This window comes from Hylobates moloch, unplaced genomic scaffold (genome assembly GCF_009828535.3).
Source record: "Hylobates moloch isolate HMO894 unplaced genomic scaffold, HMol_V3 SCAFFOLD_10, whole genome shotgun sequence".
NCBI classification, from domain to species: Eukaryota; Metazoa; Chordata; class Mammalia; order Primates; family Hylobatidae; genus Hylobates; species Hylobates moloch.
Window position 1 is genome coordinate 84,046,688 of NW_026652285.1, and position 26,726 is coordinate 84,073,413.

General features: G+C 40.1%; 1 protein-coding gene across 1 annotated transcript in view; it reads left to right on the forward strand.

Annotated features, from left to right (window-relative positions):
• Window positions 1–16,771, forward strand: part of UGCG (UDP-glucose ceramide glucosyltransferase) — a 38,239-nt gene extending 21,468 nt beyond the window's left edge. The window contains exons 3-9 of the mRNA XM_032164870.2: window positions 4,165–4,267; window positions 6,075–6,176; window positions 7,506–7,618; window positions 10,627–10,805; window positions 12,392–12,478; window positions 13,284–13,473; window positions 14,243–16,771. Of these exons, the coding sequence (XP_032020761.1) occupies window positions 4,165–4,267; window positions 6,075–6,176; window positions 7,506–7,618; window positions 10,627–10,805; window positions 12,392–12,478; window positions 13,284–13,473; window positions 14,243–14,413 (945 nt within the window). The 3' untranslated portion in view covers window positions 14,414–16,771. The remainder of the gene's footprint in view (window positions 1–4,164; window positions 4,268–6,074; window positions 6,177–7,505; window positions 7,619–10,626; window positions 10,806–12,391; window positions 12,479–13,283; window positions 13,474–14,242) is intronic.
• The last annotated feature ends 9,955 nt before the right edge of the window (window positions 16,772–26,726 follow it).

Below are 26,726 nucleotides of genomic sequence, written 5' to 3' on the forward strand. Positions count from 1 at the left end.
ATGCCACTACCCCTGGCTAATTTTTGTATTTTTAGTAGAGAGAGGATTTCATCATGTTGGCCAGGCTGGTCTTGAACTCCTGACCTCAGTTGATCCCCCCACCTCAGCCTCCTAAAGTGGTGGGATTACAGGTGTGAGCCACCGTGCCTGGCCTGATTTAACAATTTTAATACAGGGATTCTTAGCAAATAAAATATCTGATCAAATTGTGAAGACACAGAGCTGATAGCCAAAAAATGATTCCTGGTTAAAATCTGATACTTTTGAAAATACTTGGAATGCTGCCTCCAATTTGGTGTAATTTCCAATATCAAAAACAAGTGAATCTTACTATGTATTTGAGTCTGAACTTTTTTTTGGATAATATGAATATGAGTCTCATTTACACTCTGGCTAATTAGAAAGTATTTGTTTTTAATTAAAAATTATGTTTAAGCAGTGTAATCAATAAAAATTAAAACTTTAAACCTTGCATCTGAATAAAGGCAGACTGTACCTCCCTTACTTATAACCTCCCTACTTAACACTAGTATAGCATTTTTCTTCCCATTGAGTATATTTCTAGTACTATATTTTTACAAAGTTTCCTCTTGCTGGGGAAAATAAAAGCTAAGATTAGTTTTTTATTGTACTTTATGGAATTGTATTACTTATAAACATTTCCTTTCATCATATGTACTCGTACTTACAAAATAGCATTAAAAAAGCATTAAAGGCTGGGCATAGTGGCTCATGCCTATAATACCAGCACTTTGGGAGGCTGAGGTGGGCAGATCACTTGAGCCCAAGCATTCAAGACCAGCTCGTCGTCTGTACTAAAAATACAAAAATTAGCCGAGTGTGGTGGTGCACACCTATAGTCCCAGCTACTAGGGAGGCTGAGGTGGGAGGATTGCTTGAGCCTGGGAAGTTGAGGCTATAGTGAGCCAAGATCACGCCACTGCACTCCAGCCTGGGTGACAGTGAAAGACCCTGTCTCAAAAAAAAAGCATTAAAGAAACTATGCTGGCCGGGCGCGGTAGCTCAAGCCTGTAATCCCAGCACTTTGGGAGGCCGAGGCAGGCAGATCACGAGGTCAGGAGATTGAGACCAACCTGGCTAGCACGGTGAAACTCTGTCTCTACTAAACGAAAATACAAAAAATTAGCCAGGCGTGGTGGCGGGCGCCTGTAGTCCCAGCTACTCGGGAGGCTGAGGCAGGAGAATGGCATGAACCCGAGAGGCCAAGCTTGCAGTGAGCCGAGATCGCGCCACTGCACTCCAGCCTGGGCGACAGAGCGAGACTCCGTCTCAAAAAAAAAAGAAACTATGCTATGTTTGGAAAAACAAGGAACTCTTTAGAGCAAACCTGGCTGAGCAGCCTCCTATAGTAGGAAAGCTCATTGTTACTTTTGCCGTTTCAAAAGTCACTTAACCTCTCTAATCGTTATTGTGAAGGCCATCGTCTTTTTGGTGTCTCAGCCAAACATTGTTTTGAGAGTCTGGATGGGAGGCTGACTGACACTTTCTGTGACTTAGAGTCAGCTCTTAAGGAAATCTTAGGAGGATGGTAGAAGTAGGGCCCTTTCCATTTTCAGATTTTTATCTGGTCTCTGGAGACCAGGTAACTGTCAAGCTGGTTTCAGTACCTCTTGAGTGGCAATTTTCGTCAGTCATCATTAGAGGTAGATATTGGATAGAATATATAATAACAGCAGTAGGTAGGTAGAAAGTATGAGGAAAATATACATTGTTTTCCTCATCAACTTAATTATTAAGAAAACATGTTTTTCACTGACAAAAAATCTTATTAGCTAAACCTTCTTCATTAACCTTAGTCTTGGTTCTTTTGTGATCAACTGCAAATTTCTTTTATTTTTATTTTGATTTTTTCCCCAAGATGGAGTTTCACTCTTGTTGCCCAGGCTGGGGTACAGTGGTGCAATCTCGGCTCACTGCAACCTCCCTCCCCCTCCCAGGTTCAGGCGATTCTCCTGCCTCAGCTTCCCAAGTAGCTGTGATTACAGGCGTGTGCCACCAGGCCTGCTAATTATTGCATTTTTAGTAGAGACGGGGTTTCACCATGTTGGTCAGGCTGGCCTCGAACTCCTGACAGGTGATCCACCCGCCCCAGCCTCCAAAGTGCTGAGATTACAGGCTTGAGCTACCACACCTGGCCCACAAATTTTTTTATTGGCAATTTTTGCTGAGATTATAGGTAGTGGGCAAACAATTGTTATGCTCACAGGCACTATAAACATTTTATTTCTATTTTTTACTTGTGTATGCTTATCAGTGGAAGTAAATATAACAGACTTTGTTGTTCTCTTGAGTTAGTTAGCTTTGTTATGTTTTCATGGACATAATTAACCTCCCTTCTGTGCTTAAAAATGTTCAATCAGTTTTATGTTGTCGTCGTTTTGTTTTGTTTTTTGAGATGGAGTCTCACTCTGTCGCCCAGGCTGGAGTGCAGTGGCGTGATCTGGGCTCACTTCAGTCTCCGCCTCCTGGGTTCAAGTGATTCTCCTGCCTCAGTCTCCCAAGTAGCTGGGATTACAGGCATGTGCCACTACACTTGGCTAATTTTTTGTATTTTTAGTAGAAGCAGGGTTTCACCATGTTTCCAGGCTGGTCTCAAAAACCTGACCTCAAATGATCCACCAGCCTTGGCTTCCTGAGGTGCTGGGATTACAGGCATGAGCCACCGTGCCTGGCCGTTCAACCAGTTTTAGAAAAGATTTGGTAGGAAATTTCTTCATTGAGTCAACATGAATTTATTACCACTTCTGGAAAAAAAAATCACTACTCAGAATACATATCCTACAAATAATAGAGTAGTATTTTTGTATGTTAAGGACAAATACTTAAAAAATTTAGTTGTTGGCTGAGCGTGGTGGCTCACGCCTGTAATCCTCAAGCAGTCACAAGGTCAATTCGAGACCAGCCTGGCCAATGATGTCTCTATAAAATACAATTTAGCCGGACATGGTGGCAGGATCTAAAAAAAAAAAAAAAAATTGAGTTGTTAATGGAAATTTAGGGGTTCAGTTCAGGATTTTATAAATCTGGCTGCATGTCAGATCACCCCAGAGATTCTGACTCAAAAGTCTAAAATAGGGTCCAATTCTCTTTTTAAAATAAATGCCCCAGGGTGATTTTTTTTTTTTTTTTTTTTTTTTTTTTGAGACAGGGTCTCACTCTGTTTCCCAGGCTGAAACGTAGTGGTGCAGTCTTCGGCTCACTGCAGTCTCAACCTTCTGGGCTCAAGCAATCCTCCCACCTCAGCCTCCCAAGTAGCTGGGACCACAGGCATGCCTCACCATGCCCAACTAATTTTTAAAATTTTTTGTAAAGACAGGGCCTCGCCTTTTTGCCCAGGCTGCTCTCGAACTCCTAGGCTCAAGCAGTCTTCCCACCTTGACCTCCCAAAGTGCTGGGATTACAGGCATGAGCCACCGTGCCCAGCCCCAGGGTAATTTTGTCACAGCTAGGCAAGTGTTAAGAAATGCCTTTCTTAATTTACTGTTAAAAATCTAAACATAGCACTGGGCAAAATAAAGTTGTGGGTATTTTCATAGTTACAAGGCTAAGCATGCATTTCAAGATAGTAAATGTCCCTTCAAATCAAATTCTGTTTTGTTTCAAAAAGTTATGAAACAAAAAAGTGTAATCTTTGTCCTTTTCATGTGATGAATTTCGAAGGACCCTTTAAATTTATTATAATGGAATTTTATATGAAATTTGTTGTACCTTCATGAAATAATATTAAGTGTAGAGACAGCGCTTCTAGAGAGAGGGTATGTTTATTTTGGTTCTTTTGATGTCACTTTTTACTCTGCTAGGCACCCTATGAGCAGTTAGTGTATCTTCAGTAATGATGGCCATGGACAAGCTTGAGATCCAGTTAATTCCTAGGAGATTCCTGTCTGGGAATGGCAAGACTGCAATTGTGGGCACTGCCAGTCTCTTCCTTATTTCTTCTGCTTAGGCTCCTAATTAGAAGCTTCACTCCATTAAAGCAACACTTGTTATCATAAGTGTTTGCATCCATTGTGAATGCTCTCTTTTAAAACTTTGCATAATACAATTGCTTGTTTCTTCCTGTGCTTTTTGTTTAATCAATACATGCTAGTAAGTGCTTAGTTTTTTAAAGAATTTAATTTACATACAATGCTTTTTGACTAGTATGAAGTGCTCCTTTGTGTACAAGATCATGATGATCCAGCCATTGATGTATGTAAGAAGCTTCTTGGAAAATATCCAAATGTTGATGCTAGATTGTTTATAGGTAAGTAACAAATTCTGTAGTAACCATTTTCCATTGATAGTATTAAGTATCAGTAATCTCTGCATTGAACTGAAGATTAAGGTGTTAGCCATGTTTGTTTTAAATATGTTTGTTGGAGTACTGAAAGGTGTTTACGTCCTTTTGAGAAAAGTTATAAAAACAAAGGTTTTTTTTTTCATATCTGAGATGAACAAAAATCACACACAAAATAATATTTTTCCCATTCGTCAGACATGAGGGTCTGTTATTTTTTGTTTCTTCAGTATTTTAAATGTGTGGCCTTTTCTGGATCTTACTGACTATAATTGGAGTGAATGATAGAATTCACTTTTATTACATTACTAGAAGGGTATTTTTCCAAAAGCTTACAGGCTTACTGAAAGACTTGTAGAGGTGTGTTTGCCATTAGTGTTTTTTTTAACATGGAACGGATGTGGTCTCTCTAAAAAACAAGTAAGTCATATAAAATGATATCAGATCTTTGTTATTTGAAGATAGGGCAATGATTTAAATTTTTTATTAGCTTAAAATGCAAATTTGAAAATTAATGTAAGTGTAGCACGCCTACAAATTAATCAGGACCATTACAAATCTATCAACTCATGGTCAGAGATGCTCATTCTTCACATGAGCTGTCTTAAATTATTTACTGTCATATATTTATGGGGTTATTTTGGGTTTTTTTTTTTTTAAGATGGATTTTTTGCTCTTATCACCCAGGCTGGAGTGCAATGGCGCGATTTCAGCTCACTGCAACCCCTTCCTCCCGGGTTCAAGCACTTCTCCTGCTTCAGCCTCCTCAGCTGCTGGGATCACAGGCGTACATCACCACGCCCAGCTAATTTTTTTGTATTTTTAGCAGAGACAGGGTTTCACCATGTCAGTCAGGCTGGTCTCGAACTGCTGACCTCAGGTGATCCACCTGCCTCAGCCTCCCAAAGTGCTGGGAGTATAGCCTCCCCAGTAGCTGGGATTACAGTCAGGCGCCACCACGCTCAGCTAATTTTTAGTAGAGATGGGGTTTCGCCATGTCATACTGGTCTGGAATTCCTGACCTCAGGTGATCCACCCCCCTCGACCTCCCAAAGTGCTGGGATTACAGGCGTGAGCCCATGGCACCCGGCCATGTGTGTTTATATTTAATAAATCTTTATTAAATATAATCTTACTGTATTTATGAATTTATACTGTTTTAATTATAGCTTCAAAATGACACCTGTAGCTTTTTCCCTTAGGATTATTTTTTAAATTGACAAATAAAATTTGTATATATTTTTGGTGTACAGCATGATGTTTTGAAATATATCTATACATTGTGGAATAGCTAAATTAAGTTAATTAACATATGCATTGCCACACGTATTTATTCATGGTGGGAAATCTCTCTTAGCAGTTTTCAAGTAAACAACACGTTGTTGTATACTTTCCCATGTACTTATACTTTATTTGTGGTGAGAAATCTACTGTCAGTCATTTTCAAGTATACCATACATTGTTGTTAGCTATAGTTGCCATGTTGTACAATTCCTATTAAATATTGACTCATACTTAACTACTAAGGCAAGGTCTTAAGAAATGGAAAAAGTGAAACAGTGAATTTTCAAAGATAAATGATACAATTTTGCTTTTGAGAATGGACAGTTTTTTCCTAAATATATTATTATGAATAATAGAGAATGTTAAATAATATGAAAGTGTTTATTTTAATTATTAAATATGCAAGGACTTTTCATTTCTATCATGTATCCAGTATAAAGTATTTTTAATGTTGCATAAATCTTTTACTACTGTACGTTTACATTTTTAGGTGGCAAAAAGGTTGGCATTAATCCTAAAATTAATAATTTAATGCCAGGATATGAAGTTGCAAAGTATGATCTTATATGGATTTGTGATAGTGGAATAAGAGGTGAGATTTTTTTCTCATTTATTTTATAAAACTATTAATTTGAAGATAAAACGCTAAAAGCAATCTCAGATACATTCATGAGTTCTTTTTATTTGCCTAAAAGAGTAATGAGTATTTAAGGTCCAAATACAACTTTTCTTTATACAGTAGATTTAGTTCAAAAGACTTGAAGGAAATGAAAAATAAGGTCATGTAAAAATGATATGAGATGTTTGCTAAAGATTGGGCAATAATTTAAATTTTTTATTAGCTTAAAATGCAAATTAGAAAATGAACATAAATGTCACACTCCTATGAGTTAATCAGGACCATTACAAATTTATCAGCTGGTCAGAGATGATGTTCATTCTTCATATTTGCTATCTTAAATTATTTACTATCATATGTTTTTCAGTGTACAGATCTCTGTTCAATGTAATCACATTCCATTCCTGTGTGGAAATCTGATACTCACAGAGAAAGTAGTCTCATTTCCTATGGTTAGAGAGTAGAGAAGCCAGCACAAGAACTGAGGCCCTTAACTCTGCTCCTGAACCTTTCCCACTGGGACACATTGTCCTTACTCCAATTTAGAAGTTCCGACGGGGGTAACTTTTTCAAAGTATATTCTGACTCTGGTACATAGTAGGTATATACTGGGCTAAAAAATGTATAAATTAGCTTTCAAGAATGAGGCCCTTCTCCAGGCTGGTCTCGAACTCCTGACCGCAGGTGATCCTCCCGCCTCGGCCTCCCAAAGTGCTGGGCTTACAGGTGTGAGCCACCGCAACCAGCCTAATTTTTCTATTTTTAGTATGGACAGAGTTTTGCCCGGTTGGCCAGGCTGGTCTTAAACTCCTGACCTGAAGTGGTCTACCTGCCTTGGCCTCCCAGGGTGCTGGGAGTACAGACATGAGCCACCGTGCCCAGCCAATGTTTTGTATTTTTATACACCAGCAACAGCCAGTTAAGAAGTGTAATAGGCCGGGCATGGTGGCTCACACCTGTAGTCCCAGCACTTTGGGAGGCTGAGGCAGGTGGATCATGAGGTCAGGAGATCAAGACCATCCTGGCTAACATGGTGAAGCCCCATCTTTACTAAAAATACAAAGAATTAACTGGGCATGGTGGTGGGTGCAAAAAAAAAAAAAAAAAAAAAAGAATGAGGCCCTTCTGAAATTTTGTATTCTCCTCAGAAAGGTGGTTGAGATTCATTTTATTAGATCCATATGTTTAAAATAATGTATTTTATTAAGAATTTAATAACAATTCACAAAATATATTAGTGGGCATTCTACTAAAAACAAATTTTCTTTTCTCCCCCCTCTGCCTTTTTTTTTTAAATTGTAGTAATTCCAGATACGCTTACTGACATGGTGAATCAAATGACAGAAAAAGTAGGCTTGGTTCACGGGCTGCCTTACGTAGCAGACAGACAGGGCTTTGCTGCCACCTTAGAGCAGGTGAGTATGGTGGTTATAAATCATGTTCATGGTATCAGACCCCTCATTTCCCAGAAGCTTGGAACTGGGAGCTGGAATTAGGTATCTCAAGTTAACTGTGTTAAGTCCATTTGGCTACCTGCTGTGTTCTCGAAGCCCTGAGTTGAGAGCAGCTGTTTTCATTAGTGAGGGAATTCTTGGGACCCTGACTGTACCCTGGCAGTGAGCAGCTGTGCACAGGAAATGCCTGTGGTCTTATTGCCAGCTAAACACAGTCTAACCTCCTGCCTTGTAGTATTCACTTCCAGTGCTAGAGTTCAGTTCTTTATATTGTTCTTTCAAACATTCAATCTGAAAAGAACCGCTGGCCCCCTCCCTGCCCCCGGCTTTTTTTTTTTTTTTGAGACAGAGCCTTGTTCTGTTGCCCAGGCTGGAGTGCAGTGGCACGGTCTCGGCTCACTGCAACCTCTACTTCCCAGGTTCAAATGATTCTTCTGCCTCAGCCCCCCAAGTAGCTGGGATTTCAGGTGTGCTACCACACCTGGCTAACTTTTGTATTTTTAGTAGAAATGGGGTTTCACCATGTTGGCCAGACCGGCCTCAAACTCCTGACCTCAAGTGATCTGCCTGCCTCAGCCTCCCAATGTGCTGGGATTACAGGCGTGAGCCACTGCGCCCAGCCTTGAAAAGAACCTTTTTAAAATATCACAAAGTATTTCAAATATACAGAAAAGAAAATGTATTCATACAAGTCCTTATAAAACCTATTTGATGTCCTTTTAAAACATATTTCTAATAATTATCTGAGAAACTTACGTTTTCATTTTATTTTTTCTCCAACTTAGAAATAGTAACATCCATAGGAAACTATAAATAATGGAAAAGTATAAGATGCAAAAAAAACAAAAACCAACAACCTAGAACCCTAACAATTACAGGAAGCTTCTGGTTTTTTTTGTTTTTTTTTTTGAGATGGAATCTTGCTCTGTCGCCCAGGCTGGAGTGCAGTGGCGCAGTCTCGGCTCACTGCAAGCTCTGCCTCCCGGGTTCACGCCATTCTCCTGCCTCAGCCTCCTGAGTAGCTGGGACTACAGGTGCCCACCACCACGCCCGGCTAATTTTTTGTATTTTTGATAGAGACAGAGTTTCACCATGTTAGCCAGGATGGTCTCCATCTCCTGACCTCGTGATCCACCCTCCTTGGCCTCCCAGAGTGCTGGGGTTACAGGCGTGAGCCACCGCGCCCGGCCGGAAGTTTCTGTTTTTAAAAATAAAGGTTTGTTGTATCATTTGGACACTTTGGAGTCTTTATTATCCCTCCCCCCCTTCTGGGCCCTTTAGAAAACATTGTTGAGATAGTATTCTAAAAATAATCTGTATCTTATTTTTGTGACTTTGTAAGCTTTTCCCATATCATTAATAGCTTTTCATAAAAGTAATTTTTATTGGCTGTATCATAGGCCATCGTATGTGTTTCCTATGCTTGAGTTAATCATTCCTGTACTGTTAAACATTTGGGAGGAAAAATTTGTTGTAACGTTATAAGGACAGATACGTGATTTCAGTCTTTAAATATGTCAACTTGCTCTTAAGCATATCTGCGTTTATATTCTTTTGAATTGCAGTCTTATGATTGCCACATATCTGAAGGGGTAAAGGTACGTTGTGGGAACTTGCATCTGGCCTTTGGCAGTTTGAACCGTGAGCTCTTTCTTAATATTGCCTGTAAATATATTTGTCCTACTGCAAGAAATTGTTAGTCTTAAATACCAGAATTTTTGTTTAGAAAAAGAAACTGAGTGGCCGCTTTAAAATAAAATACGATATATTCTAATATACCAAATTGTATTTTTGTCTTAGAAATATCCAAATTGATACAGATGTCAGTAACATCTCCGTGATGTATCTCCTAGAATACACCCATTCCCTTAGTGTAGGTTTAATCTCTGGAAGTCACTCTGCCATACTTAGAATTAATCATTCTCAACTGTAAAGAAATCCTAGGCGCATTCAGTTCAGTGACTAACATCTCATTCCTAAGACCTCAGTAACTACTAAGGAATTAAGATGTGTGCCTCTGTTCTTAGAAGTCAGGTTCAGTTCAGTCCCGCAAACACTAGGGCTTCACTGGAGTCTGGGTTCAGGGTAGGTAGCAAGAGTCATAATCGTAATTGCCTCTTAGAATTCTCTTGCTCTGCACTCTTGGGCAGGTATATTTGGAACTTCACATCTCAGGAGTGAGATGTAACTCCTGAGAAAGATCACTACCCTTTATTTCAGGCTAATTAGAAAAGGCAACATATCTGAGGTGTAAATAATAAATAGGATTTTATGTCTGCTAAGTAGGGTAATAACAGTCCTTTTCTACCATTGATTTATCAGCTTATATATCTTATGACTTCAGAGTATATGTAGAGAAATGGCAGTAGGGGATGAGAGAGAATTTTAGTATCCCCCTTATGAAAAATACGTTGAAAAAGTGGGGAAATTGGGAAGAATCTTAGTGACTAAGGGAGAGGGAGCAGCTAGCTACAAAAGGATGCAAGAAAAGGAATTAAGAAACAGGATTGTGTCCCCTCCCCACCCCCGACCCCCCAAAAAAATAGGATTGTCCTGAAGGTTGATATACCTATGGGTGGTGTGTGTATGCATGCATGTATATATACACACATATACATAACATACAAATATGTATATTGATCCCAGTAAAGTAGATGTGTGTGTATATTTACATGAACAACCTAAAAACAAGATACATTGAATATTTGTTAATATTTTATATATCAGTGAGTGATATTTTTTACCTTATTTTGTAACTAAATTTTTATTTGGATGCATTTTTAGATTACTAACTGTGCTTGCTCTATGAAAGCAATATTGTGTACCGCTTTTTATTCAGGTAGTCTACGTAAGAATAATAGGATATTCACTCAATCATACTTATAAAAAACCATTGGGAAAAACAGTTCATAAACACCATACTTCTAACATGAAATTCTAATCATACACATTTGTGGTTTTTTGGGCAGGTATATTTTGGAACTTCACATCCAAGATACTATATCTCTGCCAATGTAACTGGTTTCAAATGTGTGACAGGAATGTCTTGTTTAATGAGAAAAGATGTGTTAGATCAAGCAGGAGGACTTATAGCTTTTGCTCAGTACATTGCCGAAGATTACTTTATGGCCAAAGCAATAGCTGACCGGTAAGACAACTAAATGAAGTCATAGTGTTTTTATTACCTAACTTCTGTTGGTTTATTCTTTTTGTTCAACCTATAGATTAGGGCTTTTTAATTTAATTTTATTTTTTTGCTAGTAAGTACAGAATAGGTCAATAATTGTATTATTTTGTTTGTTTTTGAGACAGAGTCTTGCTCTGTCACCCAGGCTGGAGTGCAGTGGCGTGATCTTGGCTCACTGTAGCCTCTGCCTCCCAGGTTCAAGTGATTCTTGTGCCTCAGCCACCAGAGTACCTGGGACTACAGGCATGTACCACCACGCACAGCTAATTTGTGTGTTTTTAGTAGAGATGGTGTTTCTTTGTGTTGGCCAGGCTGGTCTTGAACGCCTGAACTCAAGTGATCTGCCCACCTCGGCCTCCTAAAGTGCTGGGATTACAGGTATGAGCCACCACACCCAGCAGATCAATAATTTTAGAGAGTAATTCATATTCTAATTATAGAATTGTAGATATGTACTAATGAAGAAAGTAAATGTTCTGATTCCTCTACATTTTTCAAATTAATGTGTTTTAAAGTGATTAAAAGTAAGTTTCTGTGTTTAGAATTTTTACTATATAGATATAAATTTCTGTGTTTTAGAAGAATTAAAACTATCAGTGCAGTCATAAACCAGTAGGTGAAAATTTAAAGACTATCATTTCAAAATTTGAAATTTGTCAGTGAATTATATGATACTTTGCTAAGAAGCCACTGAAAGATTCATATGACTGACTTAGCATTTCTCTGTCACAAAATACTTGTTTTGTTTTGTTTTGTTTTTGAGACAGAGTCTCGCCCTGACACCCAGGCTGGAGTGCAGTGGCGCAATCTCAGCTCACTGCAGCCTCCGCCTCCTGGGTTCAAACGATTCTCCTGCCTCAGCCTCCCAAGTAGCTGGGATTATAGGCACCCGCCACCACGCTCGGCTACTTTTTTTTGTATGTTGGTAGAGGCGGGGTTTCACCATGTTGGCCAGGCTAGTCTCGAACTCCTGACCTCGTGATCCGCCCGCCTCAGCCTGCCTCCTAAAGTGCTGGGATTACAGGCATGAGCCACTGCACCCAGCCTAAAATACTTGTTTTTAAAGGAGATCACTGCCTTGTGTGAGAATTCTTTTAAATTTTTTAAAAACTGAAGTGTGTTTCAAATACAAATTCTGTCATGATTGTGTTCATGTGGTTCATGGTTTCCTGGTGTCTCCCGTGAGATCCATAATGCCACTTTCTGTTTACATGTCTTGTTGTTTGGTTAGTAGTCATCAGTGACTAATCTATTAAATATGGAGCCCTCCATTTTTTTTCAAAATGACTGCATTTTAAGTTTCTTAAATTGTAAAGTAAGGTGGGTACAGTTTCTTCTGGTTCTTAGATGGTGCTGTCACAGGCCAGCATAATTGCTAAAACATCCATACATGTGGTAGACCTTAAGTCATGTGCTAATCCTGAAAGCTGGGCCCACCCTGGATACTGGCAGTTGCCTGGTCTTTATAATGATTACTGAATGCATAACCAGTTACACTTGCGTGTGTTCATCATCATAACTTATTTTCTAATTATCTTAATTTTCAGAGGTTGGAGGTTTGCAATGTCCACTCAAGTTGCAATGCAAAACTCTGGCTCATATTCAATTTCTCAGTTTCAATCCAGAATGATCAGGTAAATCAACTGTTTTCTTTCTATACATCATTAAAAGGAAAGTACTGGGGGGTGGTAATTTTTACAGGTTTAATGTGGTTAAATAAATATACCTAAAGGTTGAAGATTTTTGTTTAGTTCCAGAAAATAGAGTTTAACATCTGTGTTTAAGATAAATTTAATGTCTAAATGTATTTTATTTGCTGTATAACACTGAAAGCACTGAATAGAGAAATGTTGAGACTGAATTTTTTAATATGCTAATCTCTATTTTCTAACTTTCTTTACTGATTAAATTTTATCATCTGTATTCATCAGAGCGCAGGCCATACAAATTAATTTAAAGACATTTTTCTTTGACATCCTAGACAAAAATAGAAAAGAGAGTCATTAAAAAAAAAAATTTAGGTTGTGTGTGGTGGTTCACACCTGTAATCCCAGCACTTTGGGAGGCCAAGGCGAGAGGACTGCTTGAGCCCAGGAGTTTGAGACCAGCCTGGGCAAAATGGTGAAACCCTGTCTCTACAAAAAATGCAAAAATTAGCCAGGTGTGGTGGCGTGTGCACCTGTGGTCCCAGCTACTTGGTGGGATGAGGTGGGAGGATCGCTTGAGCCTGGGAGATTGAAGCTACAGTGAGTGCCACTGCACTCCAGCCTGGGTGACAGAGCAGAACCCTGTCTCAAGTAAAAAAAAAAAAAAAAAAAAAAGTTTAAAGAGAATGGCCTTTCTATCACAAGGTAAAAAAATTGATTATTTGAGGGGAAAAAAAGGATTCGTCTTGTAGCCAGGATATTGTTTTAAAGAAAATCCTTTTTGTTTTTCTAGGTGGACCAAACTACGGATTAACATGCTTCCTGCTACAATAATTTGTGAGCCAATTTCAGAATGCTTTGTTGCCAGTTTAATTATTGGATGGGCAGCCCACCATGTATTCAGATGGGATATTATGGTATTTTTCATGTGTCATTGCCTGGCATGGTTTATATTTGACTACATTCAACTCAGGGGTGTCCAGGTATGTGGATAGGCATGAAAAGGTTGGCAGTCCCTTGGTGGAACTAGAACTATTTCAATTTAGAAAAAGTTGGAGGAAATCTGTCTGAGCCATTCTCCAGCTTCCCACTGTAGGTTAGTGTCAGGTTTGAACATTACTTTCTCTAGTAGAATGTTGACACAAAACTTAAGTTGATTTGCAACTTTCTATTGGTTATATAATCACTTTTATTAAGGTTCCAAAAACATGAAGTTAATTAAATCAGTGAGTATTCAAACTAATAACACGTTAAGATAGCCGGGCGCGGTGGCTCACACTTGTAATCCCAGCACTTTCGGAGGCCGAGGCGGGCGGATCACGAGGTCAAGAGATCGAGACCACGGTGAAACCCCGTCTCTACTAAAAAAAATACAAAAAATTAGCTGGGCGTGGTGGCGGGCGCCTGTAGTCCCAGCTACTCGGAGAGGCTGAGGCAGGAGAATGGAGTGAACCCGGGAGGCGGAGCTTGCAGTGAGCCGAGACTGCGCCACTGCACTCCAGCCTGGGCGACAGAGCAAGACTCCGTCTCAAAAAAAAAAAAAAAAAATACGTTAAGATAGCAGTTATTTTAATGCTTCATTAGCAATTAGCATTTTCTTGAACGGTATAGCATGGCAGTTAAATTACATAAGGAAGCAGACTTGATTTTACGTAGTATACTTAGAAAAGTGAAATCCAAGAATTTAATTTTTTAACCGTGTCTTTAGTTTGACAGTGAATGAAGTTAAAAAAAATTTTTTTCCATTCCTAGGGTGGCACACTGTGTTTTTCAAAACTTGATTATGCAGTTGCCTGGTTCATCCGCGAATCCATGACAATATACATTTTTTTGTCTGCATTATGGGACCCAACTATAAGCTGGAGAACTGGTCGCTACAGATTACGCTGTGGGGGTACAGCAGAGGAAATCCTAGATGTATAACTACAGCTTTGTGACTGTATATAAAGGAAAAAAGAGAAGTATTATAAATTATGTTTATATAAATGCTTTTAAAGATCTACCTTCTGTAGTTTTATCACATGTATGTTTTGGTATCTGTTCTTTAATTTATTTTTGCATGGCACTTGCATCTGTGAAAAGAAAAAAAAAAAACACATCTGTAGTCTTGGCCAAATGATACACTTTATTTTGTGGAAGTAGAGAATCAAGAGAATTGGTTCTAGGAACCTGGGTTTGTTCATCATTGTTGTTTATTTTTTTAAAATAAATAAATATATATAGAGATGCTCTGCAACAAACACTATGACAGTATCCTTCAGTAGAGAAAGTTTCTTATTTGTGAGTACACTCTTTTAGAACATTTACGGGTGGCAGCAGCTTTGCTTTAGGGTTTAGAAGATACTAGAAGGAATGACTATTCATGTCCAAAGTGAATGGTTTTGCAGTGAACAACACATGGCGAGGTACTAACTGAGAAACTTTTTCATGCTTTATGCCTACCTCTTGTAGTTGTTGCAGAGCAAATATAAATTGTAATGAGATAGCTAGGCCTTGCAGAAACAAACAGAAAAACTTAAAAAAAAAAAAAAAGAGCTGGAGTCTAGTATTTATATGAATCTGTGAGAGATATTTTTTTTGGTCTCACTGCAATGAACCAAAAGCGGCTGAGTTTGGTTTTTAATTGTAGCCATGTATTGAAGGCATCTTTTTGACCAACTCTTGTTGGTTCTGTCTTGAACCATTGTTAATCACTGTGCTGTAATTAGTATAGCTAAATCTTTTCCTTCCTTGCTCCTCCCCCAGGCCACCCCATCTTCCCTTAATGTTTTTTCAGGGGGGATTGGGAGTGGTTTTGTTCTAGTGTGAGTGGACGTTTTGATAGTTGTAAGGAAAAAATGCATTTCAGACACATTTCACATGAGCTATTTTCTTACACAGTATGTCTTATTGTTAATAAGAATGTAATTTCATGATACAAGTATTTAATATCTTTTTAAAGTCAGTAAATATTCTAGCCATCAATAAATAAATTGCAGTAGAGTATTAAGAGGGGACAGGATGAGTTTACTCTTAAAATTAATCAGTATCAAACTAAGTCTACTGTGTGTTTTTTGTTTGTTTTTTTGTTTTTTGTTACTATTATAGTTAGTCTAGTCTTATTTAAATTGGATTTTTGTATTCCAGTTTATATGACAAAATAGGCTAGATCAGCGCTGGTTGTAAATGCATGCTGTACCTCACTGTTTAATCCCCATCATGCCGCTAAACTTGCTCGCCGGGTTGTGCTTAACTTGTGGTGAACTGGACTTGTTTTTGTTTTGTTTTGTTTTGTTTTAAAAAAACAAAAATGTAAGGGACAGTGCATAAGCCTTTTCTTTGTTTAGTAGTGGTGTTTTGCTTTTTCTTCAGGATTGGATGGCATGTTGTCCATAGGAATGCCTACTGCAGGGCTAACACTGGCAATATGGCAGCTTTAAATTCTGAGTTACTACAGTCTCCATGTCAAAGCATAATGTGTAGCATATCAGCAATAACTACATATTTATAGAAAACACTTTTTCACTTTACTGAGCCAATTCATTTAATTGTCAAATGTCTATATCCATGGTTTAAATGGCAACATATCTATAAGTATGTATACACATTATATTTAAGCTTTTCTCTGGGCCAAACTGCTTCATCCTTTTTTCTTTCTTTTTTTTTTTTTTAGCCTTATGATGAATTTGTTTGAAGGGCATTTTCTTTATGAACAAAGGCTTGGATGCATATTCCTTTCTTTCTGTGAATGGGTATTTTTCCCTGAGGAAAGTTGCACAGTGAAAACCAGTCTGGTTGTGACCCACTACATGTTTTGTTTTTAATCACTATTACCTGAGTTGAACTTTGCTCACCATGTTTGTACTTGTTGGTCTGTTTAATGAAGTTTGGTTGATGCCATCCTTTGCACTGCCGAAGTGTAATCTTGTGTATTACTTAGCTTTCTGCTGATCACAGTATGGACAGTGTAACAACAAAACCAAAATGGCTGGACAGACTTCTTGTGTTTTGTAAATATAAACTAGGACAGTTCTGTAGGTTTGTTCAGTGTGCTAGTGGAATATTTCCTTAATGTAAAGCTTCACTTAAACAGAGTGATTCTTTGTTTAGCAAGCTTGGAGTGATGATAAAATGGTAAGAAATAATATAAATGTTGAAGAAAGCATTACAACAGAACTATAGGAGTCTAAATTTAATAAATCTTTAAAAAAAACAGTGTCTAGAATATATACCATGTTTTATTATTTAAAATCATTGTCTTAAATTTTTGTTCAAAAAATAAAAATTTGAATACAATCAAAACATTAGCAAGAGCGTATTTTTTGTTCTTTTCTTCTATGTTTTTATAAGTAGCATGTTCCACCATTCACATCAGAATTATTAGAAGAGTTCTGTCAAGTATTCCTTTTGAAATCTTCCTTTTACCTGAGCCATAGGTAAAATAAATAAGGACATAGGCAGTCCTGTGACTTAAGTATGACTTTTCTACATTGGTTGCCTGTTAAAATCACCTGGAGAACTTGTAAAAAAAAAAAAAAAAAAAAAAAAAAAGAAATACACAACACACACCCTGGGCCCTGTATACAACACATAACACAACACACACATGCACACACACCCCCTGGGCCCTGCCCACATAGATTTTGGTGTAATCATTCTGGGTGAGGCCTGAGCTCTTCTACCCGTGATTCTACTGTGAGAATGACTGGCTCATAATGACCTTTAGAAAAGAGCCAGTGGTCCTTTGGGCCCCTCTCTCCAGGGCTCCCAGCTTGAACTCAGCCTTTTAGATCTTACCACTCCTAGAAAAGGTAAATCCAAAGGAAGGAATGGAATGGCATTATTACTTGAGACCCAGATGGGAGATGGACCTTACATACTTTCCAAGGCCAGGTCCCTCCCAAGCTGGAGGCCTTCACAGGCTGTTTTACCACCATCCCATGAGAAAAGAATGTTCTTAACGGGAGAACAAATCCAGGGTAGAAAGAATTTGCTATCAGCTGATACTTTTGTCTCTCCATAGTTCCTATGTTGAAACCTAATCCCCAATGTGAGGAGGGTCTTTCAAGGTGCGATCTTTGGTAGGTGATCAGAGCCCTCAGGATGGGATTGATGTTTATAAAGGAAACCCTAGAGATCTTTCTTGTCTCTTCCGCTATGTGAGGATATGGCGAAAAGGTGACCAGCTATGAACCAGAAAGTCAGCTTTTACTAGCCACTGAATCTGCCAGGTCCTTGATCTTAAAACTTTCCAGCCTCCAAAACTGAGAAAGTTTTGTTGTTTATAACCCACCCAGTCTATGGGTGTTCTGTTACAGGAGCCGTAAGAAACTAAGACACAGCCTAAAAGGGATCTGGCCCAGTAAACAAACATTCCTTCTCATTTGTGTACTTCTAACCCTACAGTTTAAGAAATGATCAACACAAAGTTGAGTATGTCTTAGAATTTCATAGCTAGGTGGATCTTGGAGATCCCTCACCCTTATTTTAGAGTGAAGAAGCTGAGACACCCACAGTGAGAGCTGTCATCATAGGGTTAGGTAGGCATGGTGCTGCTGGCAGAGCTGGGAGTAGCCCCTCTGTCTGCTTCCAGTGTGGTATATTTCTCCACTGGATCACAGTTAAATTTATGCCTACACTAGCTTTAAAATTTACCTAGACCTTAAGGAGGAAAAATATCACAGTTTTAATAACCATCTGTATCCTAACTTAGAGAATCAGATTCAAACCTGTAGAACAAGAATGTAAATTACTATAAAGCTCATTTAAAGTGAAATGCTTTACATACATGATTGATAAGATTGATACATACCACAAGACTCTTCATGAGAATGAAAATAGTTCAGACCTTTCCTTTTGAAGTTTATCAGGATCTAGTGCTTGAGTTATTTATTCATTTCAAGTTATAGTTTACGACCATATCAACTTCATTTCGGTGAAAGGAAAGCAAATATTGCAAAATGGTGAGACCTGTCTCTGCAGAGCTGCAAGGATATGTGTTTAGTTGGATAATTTGCTTTAAAAATATTGATACCTAGAAGAAAGTTTAAAATCACTATCTTAGTATTTTCTAAAAACAAAAATACGTATCTTTAAGAGATCCCTAAGCAGCTAGTTGCCTAAGAACCAAAATGTGCTAAGCCTTTCACATGGCCCCTCCTCAGTTCCGAGAGAAATTGGCAGAGACTGTGGGTGTCTGGAATGGTTTCATGTGGTTGTGCTGTTCAGACTAATCATCATTAAGACATCCATGCTAATAGCATGGACTTGTAATTATCTAATTTAAGCAATTTAGGGATATCATTTATTTCTCTACAGGACTGAGTATCTGCGCCTCTGCTTTGCTGCCTTCACACCTCCCATTGCAGTCATGCCACCTTTGTTTCCCAACCCTTGTCGCCAGCCATGAAACCTCTATCATTTCCCCTCATGACTGACCAACACCAGGCCAGCCTAAGGAACATGCTGGAGAAATCCAGCAGACTATTTACTGTGCAGCTCTGGAGCAGGGGAAAGGAATGGGTTAGAAGTGGTGACTTGGGAGTCATTTCCCCAGAGGTGATGGCTGAGACAGTGACCATAACCAAAGTCAAAGTGTCAGCAGGTGACAACTAAGGACAGAATCTTGGGGACCTATTTAGAGAGACAATGGAAGAAAAACATCTAGGAAAAGAGGCTGCCAAACCTGGGGTCCAAATGGGCTTTTTGGTAGCTATGGGACTTTAGGAAGCTTCCTTCATGTTTCTGAGCCAAGCTTTCTTACCATGTAGAATGGAGATATTAAAGCACCTTCTGAGGCAGTAGAGATGATTCGACGAGGTCATGTACATGAGCATAGGGACAGTTAGTGCTTTTTTTCCTCCCAAAGAAGAAAGAAATAGTGAAAGGAGTGCCACAGTAACCTTGAAAAGAGAGATTTCAAGAAGGAAGTGGTCACGGGAGGGGCCGTTGACCATAAAGGATGAGAAGAGGCTGGTGAACTCTGGGGCGGGAAACTCCCTGTAGAGTTGCCAGCGTGGGTCTCCGCCATAGTGAATTGTCTCGGATGTTGATAGATGAAATGTCTGCGTGGGAGGAATACAGCTTCTTTATGAATGATTTTTCTTGTTTTACACAGTGATACATTTTCTACAGTGAGAGACAAAGGGTGGGACTTTCAAAGCCAGAAATTGCTCCTGACTGAGAGCACCCATATGACTGTGATGCCAAGGAAACATTTGAAGAAAGGCAGCTCCCAGGAAGCCAGTTATCAGAGTGGAAGAAGCAGAAGTCAGATGCTTTAGGTTTGGCTGCGTGTGAAAAAGACATGAAAGTGATGGGCACAGATATTTGGAAACTGCAACAAAGATGCACTTCCACCCAAGGTCCCAGTAATACTAAGCCAAAAAACTAAGCCTGATTTGAATTTGTGAGAAATGTCCTAAGAAGTTGGGTCAGTAAGAGACGATGAAGGGCAATTGTCCATCCCCATCTTCCAGTCCCCTGACTTTATCCTAGACTGTCTCCCAACAGCATAATCGGCATCCCAGAAGCAGCTGTGGGCACCCTAGCCCTGCCCACAGTCTGCCCTTTTTCATTTTGTTCTGATTCGCTTATTTTTGGTTATATTGCTTGTTTTACTGCCTGCTTTGTCTCTACATTGACTTAGAGCTTGACTTCTAACTTCAGCTTCTTTCTCCGACCCCATGTTCCTCAGCCTTACTCCAAGCCCAGGAAAAGGTGGTCCTTAATTTTCTATTCTCGTTTCACATCACCGTCTCCAGCCTGAGCTCTCCACCCCCAACCCAATGACTCACTCTCACCAGCCGACTCTTTTCCACGTGGAACCAGAGCTTCCTTGCTCCCATGCTGTTTCCTTACCTGAAAGTTTCTCTCCCTTCATCCTAACTTTCCCTGCCTATGGGGATACTCTCCTTCTTTATTGTTGGTTTTTTTGTTTTTTGGGTTTTTTTGTTTTATTGTTTTTGGAGACAGAGTGTCACTCTGTCACCCAGGCTGGAGTGCAGTGGCGCAATCTCTGCTCACTGCAACCTCCACCTCCTGTGTTCAAGCGATTCTCGTGCCTCCGCCTCCTGAGTAGCTGGGATTACAGGCGTGCGCCACTACACCCAGCTAATTTTTGTATTTTTAAGGGGTTTCACCATGTTAGCCAGGCTGGTCTCAAACTCCTGTCCTCAAGTGATTCGCTTGCCTCAGCCTCCCAAAGGGCTGGGATTACAGGTGTGAGCCACCGCACCTGGTCAAGATACTCTCCTCCTTTAAACCTCAGCTCACATTCAATTCAGGACCTTTCCAGAGTTGTATGTGCCCACATTTTGTCCCTTTCATTTTGTCAGGCATTTCACTTAGGTGTCTGCGGTCATTTCCAGTTTTCAGGGGCCTGGACTTTGCATATCTTAGTAGTCCTTTTTTGTGCTTTTTTTCTCTTTGTACCCTTCCCTTCCCTCCAGTGCATTCATGTAATAGTTACTCGGGAAAGGTCTATTGTTGACAGTCAAACCAGAATCAAAACATTAATTCTGGCACAAATGTCATTTAATACCTTTTCACCCTCTGATTGGATTAGTAAGGTGTTTGCTATTTCATGCTCCCAACCCCTCACCCTCACCCTACACATGAGTAAAATACTAAAATTTTGTTTTCCCCTTCTGGAAACTTCTAGTTCTGGTTTTGGGTTTTTGTTTGTTTGTTTTTTGTTTGTTGAGACAGAGTCTGCCTCTGTTGCCCAGGCTGGAGTGTAGTGGCGCCATCTCGGCTCACTGCAACCTCTGCCTACCGGATTCAAGCGATTCTCCTGCCTCAGCCTCTGAGTAGCTGGGATTACAGGCGCACACCACCACGCCCGGCTAATTTTTGTATTTTTAGCAGAGACGGGGGTTTCACCACGATGGTCAGGCTGGTCTCGAACTCGTGACCTTGTGATCTGCCCTCCTCGACCTCCCAAAGTGCTGGGATTACAGGCCTGAGCCACTGTGCCCGGCTTGTTTTTTTTTTTTTCTTAAACTTTGAGAAGCTGGCAGTTTTTGGAAGGAATCAAGAGGTGACCCTGTCAAATCTATCTTACCAACATCCTACAAGCCCGTTGATTCTTGTTGTGTTTTGTTTTCTTTAAGTCACACGTTAGTTTTGGATCATAAAAATAGTACATATTTACTATAAACCTGAAACATAAGAAATGAACAAAAGCACTTCTAGGTAGATACTCAAGAGAATTGGAAACAAAGCATATCCACGTAAAAATCTGAATGTTCATAGCAGCATTATTCATACTAGCCAAAAGGTGGAAACAACCCAAATGTCCATCAACTGATGAATGGACAAACAAAACTTGATCATATACAGACAATGGGATATTATTTATCCCTAAAAAACAAATGAGGGGCCAGGTGTGGTGGCTCACGCATGTAATCCCAACACTTTGGGAGGCCGAGGCGGGCAGATCACTTGAGGTAAGGAGTTTGAGACCAGCCTGGCCAACATGGTAAAACTCTGTCTCTACTAAAAACACAAAAATTAGATGGACTAGTGGCACGTGCCTGTGATCCCAGCTACTCAGGAGTCTGAGGCATGGGAATCGCTTGAACCCAGGAGGTGGAGGTTGCAGTGAGCCGAGATCGCACCACTGCACTCCAGCCTGGGCAACAGAGTGAGACTCTGTCTCAAAAAAAAAAAAGAAAAAAGAAAAAGAAATGAAGTATTGATGCATGCCACAACATCGATGAACCTTGGAAATGTTACACTAAGTGAAAGAAGCTGGATACAAAAGGCCTCATAGTGTATGATTGTGTTTGTATGAAATGTCTAGACCAGGCAAATCCATAGAGACAGGAAGTAGATTAGTGGTTGCCATGGGCTAGGGGATGGGAGGAATGAGGCACGACTACTAACAGTAGTCATTACTAACAGGTTTTCTTTTGGGGTGATAAGAATGTTTGCAAAGGAAAAATAAATATCACTCTCAATGTATTATTTCCTTCCCACATTCTGGCACATACTGCTGAAGTGGTTTCCAGAGAAGGTGTGTGCATTTCTCATTACTTGTCATCCTTGTTAGGAGTCAGAATAGCTATTTTCTAAATCTTCCTAAATTTGACAGATGAAAAGTTACATCATTCTTTAAATATATGGCTTTTTAATGACTGGTGAGATTGAGTATTTTTGTATGTATGATTTTTAGTCATTGGATGTTCTTCCACTTCTTAATCTGATTTATTTATTTATTTATTTATTTAGAGACCGAGTCTTGCTCTGTTGCCCAATGTGGAGCCCCGTGGTGCGATCTCAGCTGACTGCAACCTCCACCTCCCAGGTTCAAGTGATTCTCTTGCCTCAGTCTCCCAAGTAGCTAGGATTACAGGCACCCACCACCATGCCCGTCTAATTTTCTATTTTTAGTGGAGATGGGGTTTCACCATGTTGGCCAGGCTGTTCTTGAACTCCTGACCTCAGGTGATCCGCCTGCCTTGGCCTCCCAAAGTGCTGGGATTACAGGCTTTAATCTCATTTAAATGAGGATCCAAATGTTTTCTTATTGCTTGTTCCACATCTTTTCCTTTTAGCAATATAAAATAGCTTTTATATTGCTCAGCTGAGTCCTTCACTCTTCTAGAACCTTTGCATTTAGGAAGGTGTTTCCTCAAGGTAAGATAGAGTAGGCATGGAAATAGTTGATTAGCATTTGGGCAACTAAATGGCCCGTGGAAGTTGTCCAGATCAAAGATTAGTCTTTCCAAATTTGCTTTCCCTCCCTCTTTTCAAATAAAACCATTTTCAGCTTTGAAGTAATAATATTTTCAGAGTCTGTATATATCTGCATTTGTGAAATAAAGCTGACTTGGCCTTTGAGTAGTGTTTTTTAGATACATTCCTGAACTTCATTTGTTATTATTTCATAATATATTTTCTAGTCTTCAGAGTTAGAATATGCTAACTATGCAAAGTCAGTTGGGCTATTTTTATTCCTATGCTCCAGAAAAAAACTACTTAGCTAGGAATTATCTGTTCCTTAAAAGTTTGAAAGAGGCTGGGTGCAGTGGCTCATGCCTGTAATCCCAGCATTTTGGGAGGCCGAGGCAGGCAGATCATTTGAGGTCAGGAGTTCAAAACCAGCCTGGCCGACATGATGAAACCCTGTCTCTACTAAAAATACAAACACTGGCCGGGCATGGTGGTGAGTGCCTGTAATCCCAGCTACTCAGGAGGCTGAAGCAGGAGAATCGCTTGAGCCCAGGAGGCAGAGGTTTCAGTGAGCAGAGATCACACCACTGCACTCCAGCCTGGGTGACAGAGCGAGACACTGTCTCCAAAAAAAAAAAAAAAAGTTTAAAAGAATGTATCCATAAAACTTTATAGGTCTGGCACTTTGATAATATTTTCAGTTTATTTCATTGATAATATTCATTTCTGTGTTTTAAAGTCAGTTTTAGTCATTTATACTTTAGAGACGCATGTAGCATGTTCATAATTCTCTTCAGATGTTTTCTTTTTCTGGTCATATATGCTATTGAGCAGGAGGTTTGCAGCCCCCGTGCCAGTTGAACTTGGGCCTCTGTGATCTAAGAGCAGAGCTGCAGGCAAGTTCATCCCTCCCGTGTGGATCAGCAGCTTCCTCCTCCTCTGTGAAGAAAAGCTGAGCCTGTTACTCCTCCTCTTAAAACACTCTAATGGCTTAATGTTGCCATCAGGATAAAGACCAAGCTTTTCTCACAGCAGAGAGACCATTTTAGGTTAGGCCCCAGCCAACCCCTCCTGCTTGTCTCTCAGTTCTTTTCCTAACCTGTTCATATAAACCCTCCTCAAAGTAAACTTCCTCCAGTTTCCTGATGCCTGGCCTTTCCCGCTCTGGGCCTTGGTGCATGTTGCTTTCACCGGGGTCCCCCAATTCCTCTAAGCCCTGCTCGGCCCTTGGGACTCAACTTAGAAGCCAACTCCCCCAGGAGGGCTTTTCTGACTGACACTCACATGGTTATGCACCCTGTGTCTGTGCCTCCCCAGCCTCACCCTTCTTCTCTGCTCTAGCACTTACACTAATTATTTTAATTGCCCCTTTAGTTCTTTGTGTTTGTCATTAGATTGGAAATGGCAAGGTCAGGGAGGGTTCATAAATTGCTTGACTTTGTGTCCCAAGCACCTGATGTAGAACCTTACACAAAGTCCTTTTTATTGAACAAATTAATGAACAAATACAGGTAAGCATGCCTGTCTAACTAGTATTAAGCCTACAGCTGATCACACAGTGGTGAGGTGTGTAGATTGTACAGCCAGACTTAGGTTCACTTTCCAGCATCACCATTTGTATCCTGTACCATGTCTCTATGCCTCAGTGGACACCAATGTCAGAAGTGAAGGGAATGATGCATATGAAAAGCTACATCCTCAATAGAAGTTTTGTGTTGCTATGATATGGATCTCAAGTACTAGACTCCGTCACTAAGCAAAATGAAAGCTTGGCTACCCAGTGGACAAAGTCACTTTTCTTTTCTTTTTTTTTTTTTTTTTGAGATGGAGTCTCACTCTGTCACTCAGGCTGGAGTGCGATAGTGCAATCACGGCTCACTGCAACCTCCACCTCCCGGGTTCAAGTGATTCTCCTGCCTCAGCCTCCCGAGTAGCTGGGATTACAGGCACCTGCCACCACGCCCAGCTAATTTTTGTGTTTTTAGTAGAGACGGGGTTTCACCATATTACCCAGGCTGGTCTCGAACTCCTGACCTCAAGTGAGGTCTCCCTCCTCGGCCTCCAAAAGTGCTGGGATTACAGATGTGAGCCACCACGCCTGGCCCAAAGTGACTTTTCTTTCCTCAATCCTTGAAGAATTGTTTATCCTCTGATGGAGAGGGTTGCATGATCTTTTTGAGGGGAATTGACCTTTTGCCCTTGATGATTCAGAGTAAATATTCTAGTGTTCAAGGAGAAAATCAATCTGATTCATTTGAACTATTATAAATAGTGCTGTGGTAGCCAGCAATAATATTGTCCAGAATGTTAGAGCTAATGGATTGATGTGCAAAGCTTAGGAAGCAACTACAAGACCTCATTGCGTAGACCTGTGTTCCTATAACAATAGCCCACAAAATCTGAAAGCTAAAGTGTCTGCAGCAGAGCATTGCACATATGACCTGGAATCAGATGCGCCCACATCATAGGCAACATACAAGGGGTTTTACCAGGTTGGAATGCTTCCAGCTGTTATTCATTTAGTGGACAACTGGTTCTATATAATTCGAAGACAATTTCCCAGGTGTTCTCTTCTCTGAGCACTGAGAGCAGTGAGCACGTGGATGCTTACGTCTCTCTAGGCCATGTGGAAGAGAATTTTCTTCCATGTGGCTTTGTAGGTTGTCAGATTGTAGCATGAATCAGAATCATCTTAAATGCCAGCAGCAGCGCCCCCCTCCCACGTGAGGAAAGCAAGGACTCTGCAACTTTATCAGCTTTCCTGAGGTTCCGATGCAGGCACTTCCAGCCACTCTTAAAGGAACATCTCGGTAGAGTTTTATCCCCAGGGGGATGCATGTTCCACAAGTCAAGGATGGTGGAGTGGAGGTGGGAGTCTTGCAGCCTAGAGGGTTGAGGCTCAGACTCTAGGAAGCCACTCTGTTGATCTCTAAGCAAAGCGTAATAGACCTGTAATCACCAGAGGTTACAACACACAGGACTCTGCAAGCCAGGCCCCACGGAATAGCAGATGTTGACTGGCAAGTAAGAGATCTAGCACCAGACAGAGAAAGTAAGGCAGAGGAAAACTTGTTGAAAAGTTAGCAGAAGGTTTTCTTTTCATACTTTTTCTCCTAAAAACTGGTAGTTTGAATTTTGTCACTAGGGCGGCTGGAACTTAAAATTTTTACTTTATTTTCATGGATTAGCCCAAGGGGCAAAAAATGAATGGAGGAGTACCATTGCTGTGACTACTGAGACTGAGCCAAAGCTGCCAAGTGGGGCTAGGAAACACTGTCCCGCAGAGTCCCACTGATTCGGGCCAACAGTGCTGTCTTTGCCTATCCTTGGGAAATTCTAGGAAAATGACAACCCGTATTGGCTGATCACTTTTGATTTTCAGTCCCTCCCAGCTAGGACAATTCAACCACCAAATGAAGAGTCTAGACACAGCTCAGAGCTCATAGTTTGGTATCTAGAGATGAGGATCCCAATCTGGCTGCCTTACTGCCTTGCTATGACCATCATCTGGGAGAAACTGATCAATTCCATCGATTTCAGTGGCACTAGAAAAAAAGGTTTCACTTCTTGCATCTGAGAA